The 13938-nt window shown below is 53.5% G+C and overlaps 5 protein-coding genes across 5 annotated transcripts; 3 read left to right on the plus strand and 2 right to left on the minus strand.

Annotated features, from left to right (window-relative positions):
• Positions 1-1335: 1335 nt before the first annotated feature.
• Positions 1336-2334, plus strand: VTN31DRAFT_276 (uncharacterized protein; the record flags this gene model as incomplete). The annotated part of the gene is made up of 2 exons (XM_069402963.1): positions 1336-1658; positions 1734-2334. 2 exons carry the CDS (start codon positions 1336-1338, stop codon positions 2332-2334), a joined length of 924 nt encoding a protein of 307 aa, XP_069263132.1.
• A 241-nt stretch (positions 2335-2575) lies between these two features.
• Positions 2576-3240, plus strand: VTN31DRAFT_277 (uncharacterized protein; the record flags this gene model as incomplete). Its single annotated transcript, XM_069402974.1, has 4 exons — positions 2576-2705; positions 2765-2839; positions 2927-3138; positions 3199-3240. 4 exons carry the CDS (start codon positions 2576-2578, stop codon positions 3238-3240), a joined length of 459 nt encoding a protein of 152 aa, XP_069263133.1.
• A 272-nt stretch (positions 3241-3512) lies between these two features.
• Positions 3513-5263, minus strand: VTN31DRAFT_278 (uncharacterized protein; the record flags this gene model as incomplete). The annotated part of the gene is made up of 3 exons (XM_069402985.1): positions 3513-3751; positions 3815-5125; positions 5197-5263. The coding sequence occupies 3 exons, from the start codon at positions 5261-5263 to the stop codon at positions 3513-3515; spliced, it is 1617 nt and encodes a 538-aa protein (XP_069263134.1).
• A 672-nt stretch (positions 5264-5935) lies between these two features.
• On the minus strand, positions 5936-8494 carry VTN31DRAFT_279 (uncharacterized protein; the record flags this gene model as incomplete). The annotated part of the gene is made up of 1 exon (XM_069402996.1): positions 5936-8494. The coding sequence occupies one exon, from the start codon at positions 8492-8494 to the stop codon at positions 5936-5938; it is 2559 nt and encodes an 852-aa protein (XP_069263135.1).
• A 2978-nt stretch (positions 8495-11472) lies between these two features.
• VTN31DRAFT_280 (uncharacterized protein) lies at positions 11473-13265 on the plus strand (the record flags this gene model as incomplete). Its single annotated transcript, XM_069403008.1, has 2 exons — positions 11473-13085; positions 13139-13265. 2 exons carry the CDS (start codon positions 11473-11475, stop codon positions 13263-13265), a joined length of 1740 nt encoding a protein of 579 aa, XP_069263136.1.
• Positions 13266-13938: the final 673 nt, after the last annotated feature.

Consider the following 13938-nt stretch of genomic DNA (forward strand, 5'->3'; position numbering starts at 1 on the left):
ACCGACAAAGCAGGAAGATGACTTAGCTACTGTTCTTTGAGATTGTATGATAGCAACTTTTCGTGGCGAGTCTTCTGAGCAGAATCCCTGAGAGATGAACAGTATGACGGTAGGGGCAGCGGCGTCCCCATTTACATGGGTAGTATAGTTGAGTTTATGGTCCCGCGGGGATCGCCGGCGGGCGTAGGTACTGTACTTCAAGTGAAGGTAGGACGGCGAGATGCCGCTCAGGCCATGACTTTGAGAGTCGACAGAAAGTAGCGACTTAGCAAGCAACTGTTCTTCGACAAGCAAGGAACGGAGGGATGAAATTTGGTAATCACTCTGTACGGAGTAGGAGGAAGTACACATCTTTTTCTTTGAACATTCATTAGGACCTATAGTTATAGAAATGGACAAGTTTGAGGGCGTCAGATCCGCAAAGTGACTTGACCACCAACCGTAACTGTACCTCTGGTCTGGGCCTTGATCGGATTTCAGGGTCGTTAGTATGCACACTCATGAAAGGTAATCGAAGGGAGGCAGTATGTGAGACGAATCTCTTGAACAAAATGCTCCGCCGTGGAAAGCAGCCGTGTGGCAGACCTGAAAGCAGCAACAATTCGTTATCATGATGGCCTTTGATCTGTTGATGTTTGTTGTTGGAAGGACGTTATTTCATGAAATGTCTTGTTTTTTTTCCAGAGTTTTCAAAAGGGACGAGGAGTCTAACACGAAGACGGACGTCGCCATTTGCTCCAAGTTGTCCAAGTACGAATGGACAATCGCAAACAGTAGTAGTAGGCCACTCGAAGACACATTAGAGTTCCACTGTATCGAGTAGTTTATGTAGACCGATTTATTGACAGAAATAGTACCTATGAGGTACATTAGGTAGGTCACATTGGCGGAACGCCACCAGGGGAGCCAACCTTGGCCAAGAGACTATCTAGGTTGGCTACTAGGTAATCGACGTGCAGCAGAATGTACTCCGTACGGAGTACGATGTAGGTAGTATACAAGAGAAGGAATCAAGATTTTGTTTGGCTAACATCATTTGGAGCTCACGTGATAGTACAATTTTTGCCGCTGTTCGGTCGGTCCTCGCGCGGCGCCTTTCACTCACTTCGTTCGTTTCAGGGCACTTCGTTTCAGGGCACAATCGAGAGCCTAACTATGATTGGTGGAGAGCTGTGGTACCAGTCCCGACTTACGAGAATGTTTGCATAATTTGCCATGTTTGCTATTTTTGCACAAGATCTTATCAAAAAATCAACGCCGACATAGCACAGCTTGATCAGGCAGAGTCCGAATGCATCAATCACAATGGCTCTCAAATCCAGCCGGTAGACCACAATGGATCTCAGCAACCTCTCGAGCAACTGGAAAAAGCTTCAGGAAAAGCTGAAGAAGGACAGTTGCACGACCAAGCGCAAGATCTCGGCCGTTGACGGCGGTGCCGACCCAGCAGGCAAGCATAATGCGAAGAGGATACGAGCCGACAAGACGAAAGACGTTGCATCTTCACGAAGGCAGAAAGCTTCCAAAGCAACGACAAGGAGAAGCATGGATAAGGAGGACAAGCAGGAACGAAAAGATGGGTTGACCCGGAGGGACTCGACTACGTCGGTTCAAGAGGAAAAACCGCGTGCGCGGGTCAATGAGGGCTTATCGCCAACGTACGTATTACACTTTACAGGCGTCAAGGGGGGAGGGTATGAATGGTGTGATCTAACTTATTTTTTTTTCTACAGAGCAGAAATAGGCAAATACATCGCCATCGATTGCGAAATGGTTGGCGTTGGCCCGGAGCCCGACAAAGACTCGGCATTAGCGCGCGTCAGCATCGTTAACTGGCACGGTGAGCAAGTCTACGACTCATTTGTACGGCCCAAGGAGAAAGTCACGGACTGGCGGACGCCCGTGAGCGGCATCACACCCAAGGACATGGTGCACGCGCGATCGCTGGAGGAAGTACAACGGGATGTCGCGAAGATTCTCGACGGCACGATCCTGATCGGCCATGCGGTGCGCAACGACCTCGACGCGCTGCTGCTCAGCCATCCGAAGTGCGATATCCGCGATACTAGCAAGTATCCTCCGTACCGCAAGGTCGCCGGGGGCGGGACGCCGCGGTTGAAAATCCTGGCGGCGGAGTTTCTGGGGATAAAGATCCAGGAAGGTGCGCATTCGAGTGTGGAGGATGCTAGGACGGCGATGATGCTCTATCGAAGAGATAAAGAAGGGTTTGAGCGGGAGCATGCGAAGAAGTGGCCGGTGCGACCGTCAACCAATGATGGGAGTGGGCAGCAGAAGACGAAAAAGAAAAAGAAGAAAAAGAATCGGAAGAGGTGATATTATGTGCATGATATCATTGATTGTATCTATACCCTTGAGTTCTTTGCTGTAGGTTTATAGACTCGTCGACTCCTGGATGCTCTTATCGGTCTTTCTCCGGTAGAATCTCGGACCTCACCTATGGATCCGACCGCGACACGACGCGTCCAAAGTCATTTCAACCCTTCCACCAGCTCAATCATCCATACGAATACTCCCTACAACGAGCCGGAAAAAAGAAAAAAAAAAAAGATAAAGAATGTTCGCCCTCCACACCGGTCAATCCTCCCCCAACACCTACACCCCCAACATCCTCCCCTGCCGCATCCACCACGACGGACCCGTCGACCTCTCCACGCGATACTGGCAGCCGACAAAAGACGACAACGGTACCAAACGCTCAATCCCGCAAACGGATTCTAAAATACACTAACGCTAATCGTTGCAGGGGAGCATTACACAGCGCACTTCCGCGGCCGCAAGCTTCGAGGTCGACGCGTAGAAGTCCCGGAGGGATACAAGGGTATGTATATATTTCCCCTTTCTCTCACTTGGCATATCTCCAATTCCTTGCTAACCAACTTGATTTGTTGATGCTTGATGTAAACAGGAGTCATTGCGACACCAACGGACCGAACCCTTCCCCCGTCAATTGCCACCGAGAATGAAGGACTGGAGGGACAGGAGCAGGAGGAGCCGGTAAAAGCCCTCCAGCAGCAGGGTACGTTTGATAGTCTCCTGGTCTGGGGCCATGAGGCTCTGCCTCCGGCGGATGATCCGTATGTGAGGGGTGTGGAGGAATGGGTTAGGTTTGCGTCGGTGGTAAGGTCCTGCCTGGCTTTGGTAAAAATAAAAGAACAGTTGCTGATCAGGGTTGGATAGATGCATGCGCCGTCATCATCACAGAAAGAAAAGGGGAAATGAGTGCGGTGCTTCCGGTTCCTACTTTCTGGTGACTGGATGAAATAGGCTCAACTTGCCCTTGCAGATTGATGGGCTCGGACCAGTCGTACGACTGCCCTTGGACAGCGACCAGGCCGATGGCTAGAAGCCCCTCGCTAAGTGCTTCGTGGCCGGAACGACATCTTGACGCAGGCATCATTCTATGTGCGTGGCTCACACTTTACCCGCCAGAATTATGCATCTCGAGCTTATGCTTCTATATACCCGGTCATCTCATAGAATAAAGATGGTCATCACACATCATCGTCATCATCATCATCATCATCCGTATCCCCCCGTCCATACCGGGAACTGAACCCTCTGCCGTAACGCTTCTCATCCCACGATCCGTAATAGTAGTCATATTCATCATCCCACTGCTCATCGTCTGACGCCCCATGGCGATACCGCGCGTATATCGCATGCGTATCGTCGAATTCGTCGGCCGACGATAATTCACTATCTGGGTAGTCGTTCGCGGGGTTATCCTCCGCTGAGAACGATAACGTTAGTCGATTGCCCGTAGGAAACAGACACAATCAATGCAGAAGGGTACCATTTGAGTCCACGTCCTCCCCGTCCCAGTTCTCAGTGTCGCCCTCTTCGTCCTCGAGAAAGTTATCCCAGAGTTCCTCGTCCTCTGCTGTGATCACGACGACTCCGATGTCCCGGCGTGTGGGATCAATGCCGTCCGGAAAGCCCGTCGACGCAAAAGTCACGTCCGCCTCGGAGTTGGTGACAGCGGTTGGGATCAGACCGCCAGCGCCGGGCCGCACCGGGACGCGGATGTATGTGTCGTAGACGTAGTCGCCGTCGTCGCTATCACTCGCGTGTTCCTCTTCGGCGACGAGGCGTTCTGGCATGGAAGGAGGCGGGTCGACTCGTCCCGCTGCGCGTGGCTTTGGTCTCGGACTGTACTTCAACGGCGGCGGCGGTACTTTTGGCAGCTCAGGTTTCCTCGGGGTAGTTTTCGGCGGGAGATCCTCGCGCGTGTCCATGGCATTCTGCTCCCGCTCCAGATCCATAGCCACGGCCTCGAGCTCACGAGCTAATCGATCAAGATCATCCGAATCACTGTCGAACTTGCTAGTGAGCTTCTTCTTTGCGGCGTCCGCGGCCCTTTTTTGCTCCTCCCTCCATTTCCTCTCCGCTGCGTTGACCACAGGGCGCTTTCTCTGCGCATCTTTCTTTGGACTAGGAGCGCTCTGCGCCAGCGTATCGACCTCGGCAGTGCGCCCCTCCGGCCCCTGCTCCTTCTTCTGCCTCTCGAGAGTCTCTAGCGCCGAAGCACCCCTCAGCGACGGCGTCCGCGTCAGTTTCTCAACCAGCACGGCCCTCGCCGGAGACCCGCCGCCATCCCTGCGTTTCAAAATCCCGCCCGTCGTGGACTTCAGTATACTACTGCTATCCGCGGATCTGCCGGCGGTGCGCGAGATGTGGAACCGCCGAAGGGTCGTCCGGAAGGACGTCACCGTTGGCGACGGCGACTCGCCCGACGGCGCTGTTGCAGCCGGAGCATCGGCAGCAGTATCGTTCTGCTGAACGGTGGAGTGAGGAGACGGAGGTGACGCCAGCGCACGCCTCCGTTTTTCCTCCGCTTCGCGTCTCGCAGCCGCTTGTTTGCGCTCTTCGAATTCTGCGCCGGGGGACGTTGCCCGCACGGTAGGGATGCCACTGCCAGCGGCGGCGGTTTGTCGCTTGGGATATACGGTCGAGCTCACTGACCGCGGGCTCTTGATTGCCGCGGTCGTCGGCGGCTGCGGACCGGCAGCATCGCGAGGCGCATTCCGGTCATCGCTGGTGTGCACACGCTGGAAGATGAAATCAGTGAATCGTCGCTTCTTTTGGTGGAGCTCAGTTTGGATGTCTGTTCAACAGTTAGGAAATAGGTACAGTTCAGATATACGGCATAGAAACCAAGAAAACAAAAGTACATACAGAGCGTTTCCACCGGCTCCTCTTCTCTACGGCGCTTGATGTTGATCTGCTCCGGTGGCAGTGCCATTTTTCACTGCAGCCTTTGATGGCTGATGATGGAGCTCGCCTTTCGTCAAGCTCCATTCGTCAAAGTTCAAACCACCAAACATCTCGATCAGTCACGTGATCATAGGGCAGTCCAACTTCGACATCAACGCTCTGCAAGTGGACACTTGGACTCGAGACCGCAAAGTTCATATGCAGAGGGTAGAGTATTAAGTTTCAGATTGCTTTGTGCCTATATATCCCGACCTCTAAATGCTCCCTTTTTTTTTAATATCCCAAGAAACTGCCCTTCATTATCTCACTCCAACCCCGGGTCATGATTCGGTCACTTCACCAGAGATTAGATGGCATGGCGGAATCAACATTTTAAAAAACAAAAGAGGAACATGAACAAAACAACATGCACGAAGGGAAGGAATCTCGAAAGCAGAAACACGACGGAAAGGGTATATCTGGTCCAGGATATCTCGTGTCCAAAAACCAAACACACAGGGAACGTTGGTAGCCAGCTAGCAATACAAGGGGGAGGGTATTAAAAAAAATTTATGCCAAAATGAAAGGGGAAAGAAGAAAATGAAAATGTAAACAGACAATGATAAGGAAACAAATGGATACAGAGAAAGAAAGGGGGAATCAACCCAAAAGGCGAAAAAAAAAAAAAAAAAAGAAAAAGAAGATGAGAGGGGAGAACAAGTTATTTCGCGCCAATCCCCTCCTCAGCCCAGCCCGAGAGAGAGGAATCATTCTGAATAGCCAGTCCAAAGCCGTTGTGGTTTAGCCCTCCCAGGCCCTTGCCGAAACTCGAGAAACTTCCCTGGGGTTGATGATGTGCCATACCGCTCCGGCCCTGCGACGGCTGGCTCGTGTTGGGCCCAAATGGCTCTTGGCCGAACGACGGCAGGCTGACAGCACGGGAATGCTGCGCGCGAGGCACGCTCAGACTATTGCTGCTTCCCGTCGAACTTTGCGGGGCCGTGGCGTGCCCGTTCGATACGTTGAGGAAACCATTGACCGACGGCTTGTGTTGATGCTGGGGCTGAGGATGGTGCTGCTGGTGGTGCAAGGACGACTCGATGGTGTTGCCCGCTGGAATCTCGTTGGTCGCAGCGTTATTGTACAGAGTCGACTGCTGGTTGGTGAGCGCCTGGCTTGGATGATGTTGCTGTGGTAGCGACGTCAGCGTTGTGGGATCCGCCATTCGACTTTCCTGCTCCATTTGCTGCTGCTGCTGCTGCTCCGAGATATGGTTGAGATACATCGTCAGGGGGTTGTTGCTCCCCACATTGAGGATTGAGGCCGCGGAGATGTGCTGGAGGTTCTGGCGGCCATGCTGGCCGCCCAGCGACCCGGTCGACCCCGGAGCGGGCGAATTTGCTGGCCGGGTTGGGCTGGATTGCGCACCGCCTTGGTTCTGGTAGCCATTGAGACCGAGAGAAGGGGACTGCTGCCCATCAAGTCCCGCGCCTCGGTTATGCTGGTTGTTGAGAAGCTGGCGCGGCGGATTGCCGCACCGGTCTTTGCCAAAATTGATCTTGAACCGCTTGTACTCCTCGCGATTCCTCATGCCCTCAATCGCCTTGATGGCGTTGGCAATGTTGGTAAAGTTCACAAAGGCGCAGTTCTTCTCACGAAGTGTATTCACCAACTCGATCTCTCCGTATTCCGAAAAGTCCTGCCGCAGTCGTTCTTCGGTCCAGGACTCGTCCAAGTTCCCAATGTACACATTTCGCGACGCGCCACCGCTCACGGCGAGAGCGATTGCGGGCGGCAAGGCGCCCGAATGCTTGCCCCAGCCAATCTTCAGCCTCCGATTGTGAATCATCAGTCCTTGCAGATTGCTGAGCGCGTAGAATGAAGCAGCCGACGTAGGATCGACAAAAGTGACGAAGCAGATGTGCTTGTCAGGAATGTAGCGGATATGGTGCAACAGGCCGCCTCGAACGACGTTGCAAATCTCTTCAATCGTTGTCTCCGGATGAATGTTGCCCAGGTAGATTGTCCGGTTGCCTAGATTGTTCACACCACCGGCGCTGGTGGCCACGGCCGCCGCCGCAATCGACTGCTGGGCCAGAGCGTTCGAGATCAGATCTCGATCCGCACTGTTGAGTAGATGTGCATATCCAGGAGCAATGCCCAGGTACTGAGCGGCGTTCTGTTGCTGAGTCTTGGACACATACGCGCAACGATCCTTTCCGTAGAAGACTCGGCGCGGCGGTCGCCATTTCGGTTCCTGCGGCAGCTGCTGCACAGCCTTGATCGCGTTGCTGATCGACAAAAAGTGCACAAAACCAATGTTCTTCTCCCGGACGATTTTAACGGTGTCGATGGGACCGAATTTACCCAGGTCTTCGCGCAGCTCATCCTCCGTAATGTCCTCTGGCAGGCCACCGAGATACACGTTCCGAGAGGCGCCCGACTGCTGCACCGCGACGGCAACGCTGGTGGGCACCTGAGATGGCTTCCCCCATCCAATCTTGATATCATTGCCCTTGATTGCAAGTTTCTTCAGGATTGCATCCGAGTGGAAATGGGTGGCTGAGCTACTGTCGAGGAACGAGATGAACGCGCAATTCTTGTCCGGCAGCAGTCGCACGGATTCAATCTGGCCACTCCGCACATGGTTGAGGATTTCCTCGGCCGAAGTTTCGGGCGGAATGTTTCCCAGGTACACTGTGCGGCTGGTCCCTGCCATGATGCCGGGCGCCGCTCCAGCGGGCCCGAAGGCGGCATTACCCAACCCAGGGTACGCGCCGAGCGAGGATTGTGGTCCGCCCAACATTTGCGATCCACCAAATCCGTCCGCCGACGTCATGCCGGGATAGAGTGGAGGAGACATGGGGTTCTGCGGCGCTTGGGAGGTCGGACTTCCGAGCTGGTTTTGCGTGCCTTGGCCGTGCGAAGGATTGGTCTGTGGGAAGCCACCGAAGTTGGGGAACTGAGGCGACGCGTATGCGGAAGGAGTTCCTGGCTGAAAGGGACTTCCAAGCAGCAATTGGGACGGGAGAAATGGGGTGTAATTCATGTCCATGCCCGATCCTGGCGCGCCGAAATCGTTCCCGCTCTGAGGGACCGATCCGGTGTTAATGGAAGGGGTGTTGTTACGACGGTTGCTGCGGTCACCGAAGTTCTGAACGGAGGGCTCGTGGGGGGTGAAGGCGCCGTGCGACGGGAGATTGGCGTCGTTGGACAACTTCGAGATCGACGGTACTAGACGAGAATCTTTGGGCCCAGTCGGTGCATCCGCTGTTTGCATGGCGAGCGAACGCGGCGGGCAGGGAACCTTGAAGTCTCGATGTGACAAGCGTCACGGATGCACTGGTTGTGATCTAGAAAGCTGATATCACCGGACGCGACGTCTGCAAGACACAAAAACGAGGCACCCAACACGGAATCAAGGCGACGGCCTTCAGATTGCGAGCTCGAAGAGAAAGCGAACCGTCAATTGGAATGCACGGGCGATACCACAACCAGCGGACAATGGGCACAGACGACCACGCACCTGGGGGCTTCTAGCGGCTCAATTCTGACGTGGCGGCGATCGACAACTGGCCTAGAGAGTCTGACGATGCAGGAGGAATGTCGACGCGGTCAACGGCCAGGAGAGAAGGGTACCAAGCATGCGCCCCCTGATTCAAGCCGGTATCCAACGGACGATGCCACACTGAATGGGACAAAGACGCGAACACAAGTCGCGACAGGTGAAAAAGTGGAAATGAACCGAAGCAAGCGGAATGAAGAAAGAAAATGATTTAAGGGGGTGAGAATTAGAGACGGGCTGCGAAGAGCGAGCGACAGCCGCCAGAGCAAATGCAAAACGAACAATTAAAAAGGCAATTAATAATTACGAGATGCGAAGTAAGGAATGGGACGAAAGGTATGTAGAAACAGCCACGCACCCAGGGGAAGGAAGAATGAGGGTGAAGTGGAGAGAAGGAGAATGATGAGAGAACTCAAGGGCAGACAAAAGCGAATGTCGTGAGAAAATAGGGCCAAAAGGGGTACAAGCTTAGGGCGAACTAATTACCACCGGCGCTCTTGTTTAGTGAGTAAATAATAGTGTACAGTACTGGAGCGATACGGAGTCGGCCCAGGGCCGGGAGATTCCAACGGAGTGGGTATCTTTACGCTGTGGAGTTCAGGGTGCCTGCAGGCTGCAGACAGATTGGGCGCTGCATTAATTGAGGACGGACAGAGAGCATGTCGCGTCGACAGCGATGAAGACCTGATGTTGTGCATACAAGGATGGATTTCCCCTGGAAACTTGACTCGCCCAGTGATCCAGGGGCACTCTGGGTTTGGGGTTTGAGTTCCCCGCAGTCGACTCGACGGCTCAACACACAGCTGGCACGGCCCATGTCAGAAATGAATCAAAAGTTAAAACGGTGCTGCTGAAGTTGGGGCTCCGAGACGTGGCCTGAAAGACGCCAGATGGATTGTACTGATACTCGAGCCTTTGTTGAGAATTGTTTGGCGGCTGCAGATATGTAACGGTGAACAGAGCAGCCAGGGCAGGGCTAAGTGCAAAGACTTTTTGTTTCCCCTGCTTATTCGATTCTCTCCCCTTTTGGCTTTTGCCGGTGGTTCGCTTGGATGACTGGATCCCACCCTTGGCATTCATGATCGTCCACAAGATTGGTTCGCTGAGTGCCTCAGCCTTGTCCACGGCGATCAAAGGGGCAATCGCTTGCCCCAGGGTAGAGCGAAGAGCAAGAGCATGGCTTTGATCGTCTCTCTTGCCAAATTGCCCTGCGCCCTGAACACGACAAAGTTCAGCTTGATCAGGGACAAAAGCAAAGGCTGGCAGCCTGGCAGAAGAACCCATGGGAAGCCCTTGAAAGTTCAGGACGAGAACGTGGTTGGAGGAACCAAATCCCGAGCTCTGATTGGGCAATTGACACAGCCTGAAACAGAATAGACTCTTCCGAGACAGGAATAGCGTCGTTCAAATTCCAGCCTCAGGCCCTCACTCCGCATGCGCTCGTACTGTAGTCCTCAGACCCTGATGGCTTATCAAGTTATCATCACAGTTAGCTTTTCGATCCTGGAAATGCCTCGCTGTTCAGAACATGCACAGAGGGCAAGCAACGCTCCAGTCCTTGAGTCAGCCGGCTATTTTCTGTGGAGCAATTGGACTGTGCCCTCTAGCCATCGGCAAACCCCTGACCATAGTCTCACTAGCTGCAGTGAGGACAACGAGGATCCATGGTTTCTGCTACTTCGCCGGATTGATGCCGCTAGGCCGAAGCACCCTCTGTTTCCTCCCAATGCACACATGTCACGGCTCATAATGGGTGATTCCATGAAACAGAATGCAAAAGGTGCCGTGATCGGCCCTGTTCCAGGACATCTTGTGGATGAGCATCAATAATGAATCAGTATCGAGTCCATACTGCTGCATGCTCCGCTGGGAGAGAATATTGCGGCGATTGCTCGTCTTCGACAGACAATTCTGACACAAGTTTCTGGTCAACTAGCAGAACCAGGTTTAGTCATTGGACAGTCAGCACTCATTGCTCAGTACTCTTCCACAAGTCTATATCAAGGGTCCAAGGTAATGCGGATGAACGATCGTGAGAAATGCAACTGTGAACGATCGAATCCGGTACGGACATGTCTCGATCACGGGATTGTGATAGTATGACGCAGCAGGTGCCCGACTTTCTGGCGGGAGGAGGGCATCAAGGAGCGCCTTGTCACGACGACGGGGGTGTGTCCCGGATCATACAAGTCCTGGATTGATACGGCGTGCATTCGCGAGCCTGACGGAGGATCGATCATGATGGATTTTGAAGAATCATGCAACAATATTAAACATTTCATTCCCGGGGGGCTCTTTCCTGACTCGAATGTTCCTCAGGTTATCAACCCTATTGATGCCTCAGGCATCAGTGTAGACCCTGATAAGGCCCTGATAATTTCACCCCCGCTGAGGAAAGCGGTCAGCGAAATTCTGTCCCTCAACTGAGTCAGCCCCTCCTTCAGTTGAATCGCAGCTCCTTGACGAAGCCAGACCTGGAAATCAGCACTGTTCGTGCGGCTTTGATACCCAGGCAAGAACCGAGACTGCACTGGTAAGGTTGTACTCCCGCGCAGAGTCACTGAATGCTGAATTGACTCGCGGTTTCAGCCCGAGGTCCGGCCGTACCTACTGAGTACACGACCTAGACGAGCTTCCCCGGCAATCTGAAACTTCCAAGACTCGAGCAATTGACTTGATTTAGCCAGCCCACAATGGCGACCAGTGAACAAAAAGTTGTTTACATCGATGAGGATGTCGGCAAGGACGAACCCTCGGCGACAGGCACCGAAGAGGCTCCCTACAAAACACTTGCCTACGCATTCCAGCACCATCCCCCGACCACTCCCGGGATCCAGTATTTAACACGTAAATCCCAGACGGGCCCAGTCGAGGAAGGCAATGAAGCGGCCCGGTTGGAATGGAAGCCGGCTACAAAGTCGGCCCTGAAGAAGGCCAACAGTCTGTGGGAACAAGCCAAAAAGAAGGCGGCCAAGGCTGAGCAGCTGGCCTTGCGCGAGAAGGAGGAAGCCGAGAAGCGTCGTCAAGTACTGGAAGAAGCGAAGAAGGTGGTCATTAAGGAGGATCCTTCGCTTCCGAAGCCTGTGAGGATCCGACTGGACGAAACCGATCCCAATATTGTGCAGCTGGGGTCGCCGGACGGGTCAAAGAAAGGCACTCGCGTGCGTGTGCTCGGCCGGGTGCACCGTCTCCGTCCGCAAAAGGATGTCATCTTCATCACTTTGTACGATGGCTACGGGTACCTGCAATGCATCTTGACGGGTGATCTGACCAAGTCGTACGATGCAATGACGCTGACGCTGGAGACGTCGATGGCCATCCACGGAGAGATGCGGGAAGTGCCTCCGAAACAGCATGCGCCGAACAACCGGGAGCTGCATGCTGATTACTTCACCATTATCGGCAAGGCGGCGGGCGATAAGGAGGCTATCACCAACCGTGTATCGCCGGATGCGGAGCCGCACGTACTATTGGATAACCGCCACCTCGTGCTACGCGGGGAAACGGCGTCGGCGGTGATGAAGGTGCGAGCGGCGGCGCTGCGAGCATTCCGTCGGACGTTTGAGGAGAATCGCCTGCTGGAAGTGACCCCACCGGCGATGGTGCAGACGCAGGTGGAGGGCGGAGCGACTCTTTTCCAGTTTGACTACTACGGAGAGGCGGCGTACCTGACGCAGTCGTCGCAATTGTACCTGGAGACGTGCCTGCCATCACTTGGCGACGTGTTTTGTATCAGTCCGTCATTCCGGGCGGAGAAGTCGCTGACGCGGCGGCACTTGTCCGAGTACACGCACATCGAGGCGGAGCTGGACTTCATCACCTTTGAGGACCTCCTAGACCACCTAGAGAAGGTGATTTCGCGCGTGATCGAGCTCCTACTTGAGGATCCGCAGATCGCCCAGTTCATCCAGGACATGAATCCGGGATTCAAGCCGCCGACGCGGCCGTTCAAGCGGATGCGGTACGCGGAGGCGATAGAATGGTTGCGGGAGCACGATATCCCCAACGAGGAAGGGAAACCTCACGAGTTTGGCGACGACATCGCTGAGGCTGCGGAGCGCAAGATGACGGACACCATCAACCAGCCGATCTTCCTGACGCACTTCCCCGCGGAGATCAAGGCATTCTACATGAAGAAGGATGCGGCAGACCCGCGGGTGACGGAGAGCGTGGACGTGCTGATGCCGGGCGTGGGTGAAATCGTGGGTGGCAGTTGCAGGATTGACGACTACGACGAGCTCATTGCGGCGTACCGGCGGGAGAACATGGACCCGAGCCCGTACTACTGGTACACGGACCAGCGGAAGTAAGTACCCAACCTTCCATCCTTTTCAAAAATGGAGTGCTAAATTATCCCAGGTATGGCACGTCCCCGCATGGAGGATACGGTCTAGGGCTTGAACGGTTCCTCGCGTGGATCTGCGGGCGCTACACGGTTCGAGAATGCTGCCTGTACCCGCGGTTCACGGGGAGATGTACTCCATGATGCCGCAGGTTTTTTTTCCTAATCTTGTGTCGGAGTAGTATAGATTTGAATATCATTGTTTTCCGGAATCCCCATTATTATCATCAGCGCTTGACCTCAGTCTACACTTGGACAGGCTCCTATTTTTTTTATTTTTTTTTATTTTTTTTTTTATTTTTTATTTTTTTGGTCCAGGCACGATAGAATGAAATAGACTGGGATGCCTTGCATGCCTGATACAGGGTTGAACTTGAACTTGCTGGATATTTTCTGACGGGTTGAGTGGAAAATCAAGATAGTATCACTGAGTCAATAATAGGTTATACCTCTAGGGTAGAAAAACTAGACGTGGGGGTGTCTCTCGATTGACACAAACATACTGGGTGATGACTCAAATGCAGGTAGAGGACGAGTACATACGGAGTAGTTATGTACATGCTGTCTATTTTCTAGGGTTCAGCTTGAAAGTTGAAACAAAGACGTCATTCGAACAAGGCATGTCATTTGAGTCATTCCCATTCCCCCCAAATCTATTTTATATAGGAATATAAAATCAACAGACATGCTGTATCCTGGAGAGAGAATCAAATCCTAGTCATCAAAGGTATCATGATCATCCGAGAGTCACAAACAAACGACAGGGTATTAAAACAAAGCTGACGGTATCCAGACCCCGATCGCATGGCATTAAATT

This window comes from Thermomyces dupontii (assembly GCF_041956625.1).
Source record: "Thermomyces dupontii strain NRRL 2155 unplaced genomic scaffold VTN31scaffold_1, whole genome shotgun sequence".
NCBI classification, from domain to species: Eukaryota; Fungi; Ascomycota; class Eurotiomycetes; order Eurotiales; family Trichocomaceae; genus Thermomyces; species Thermomyces dupontii.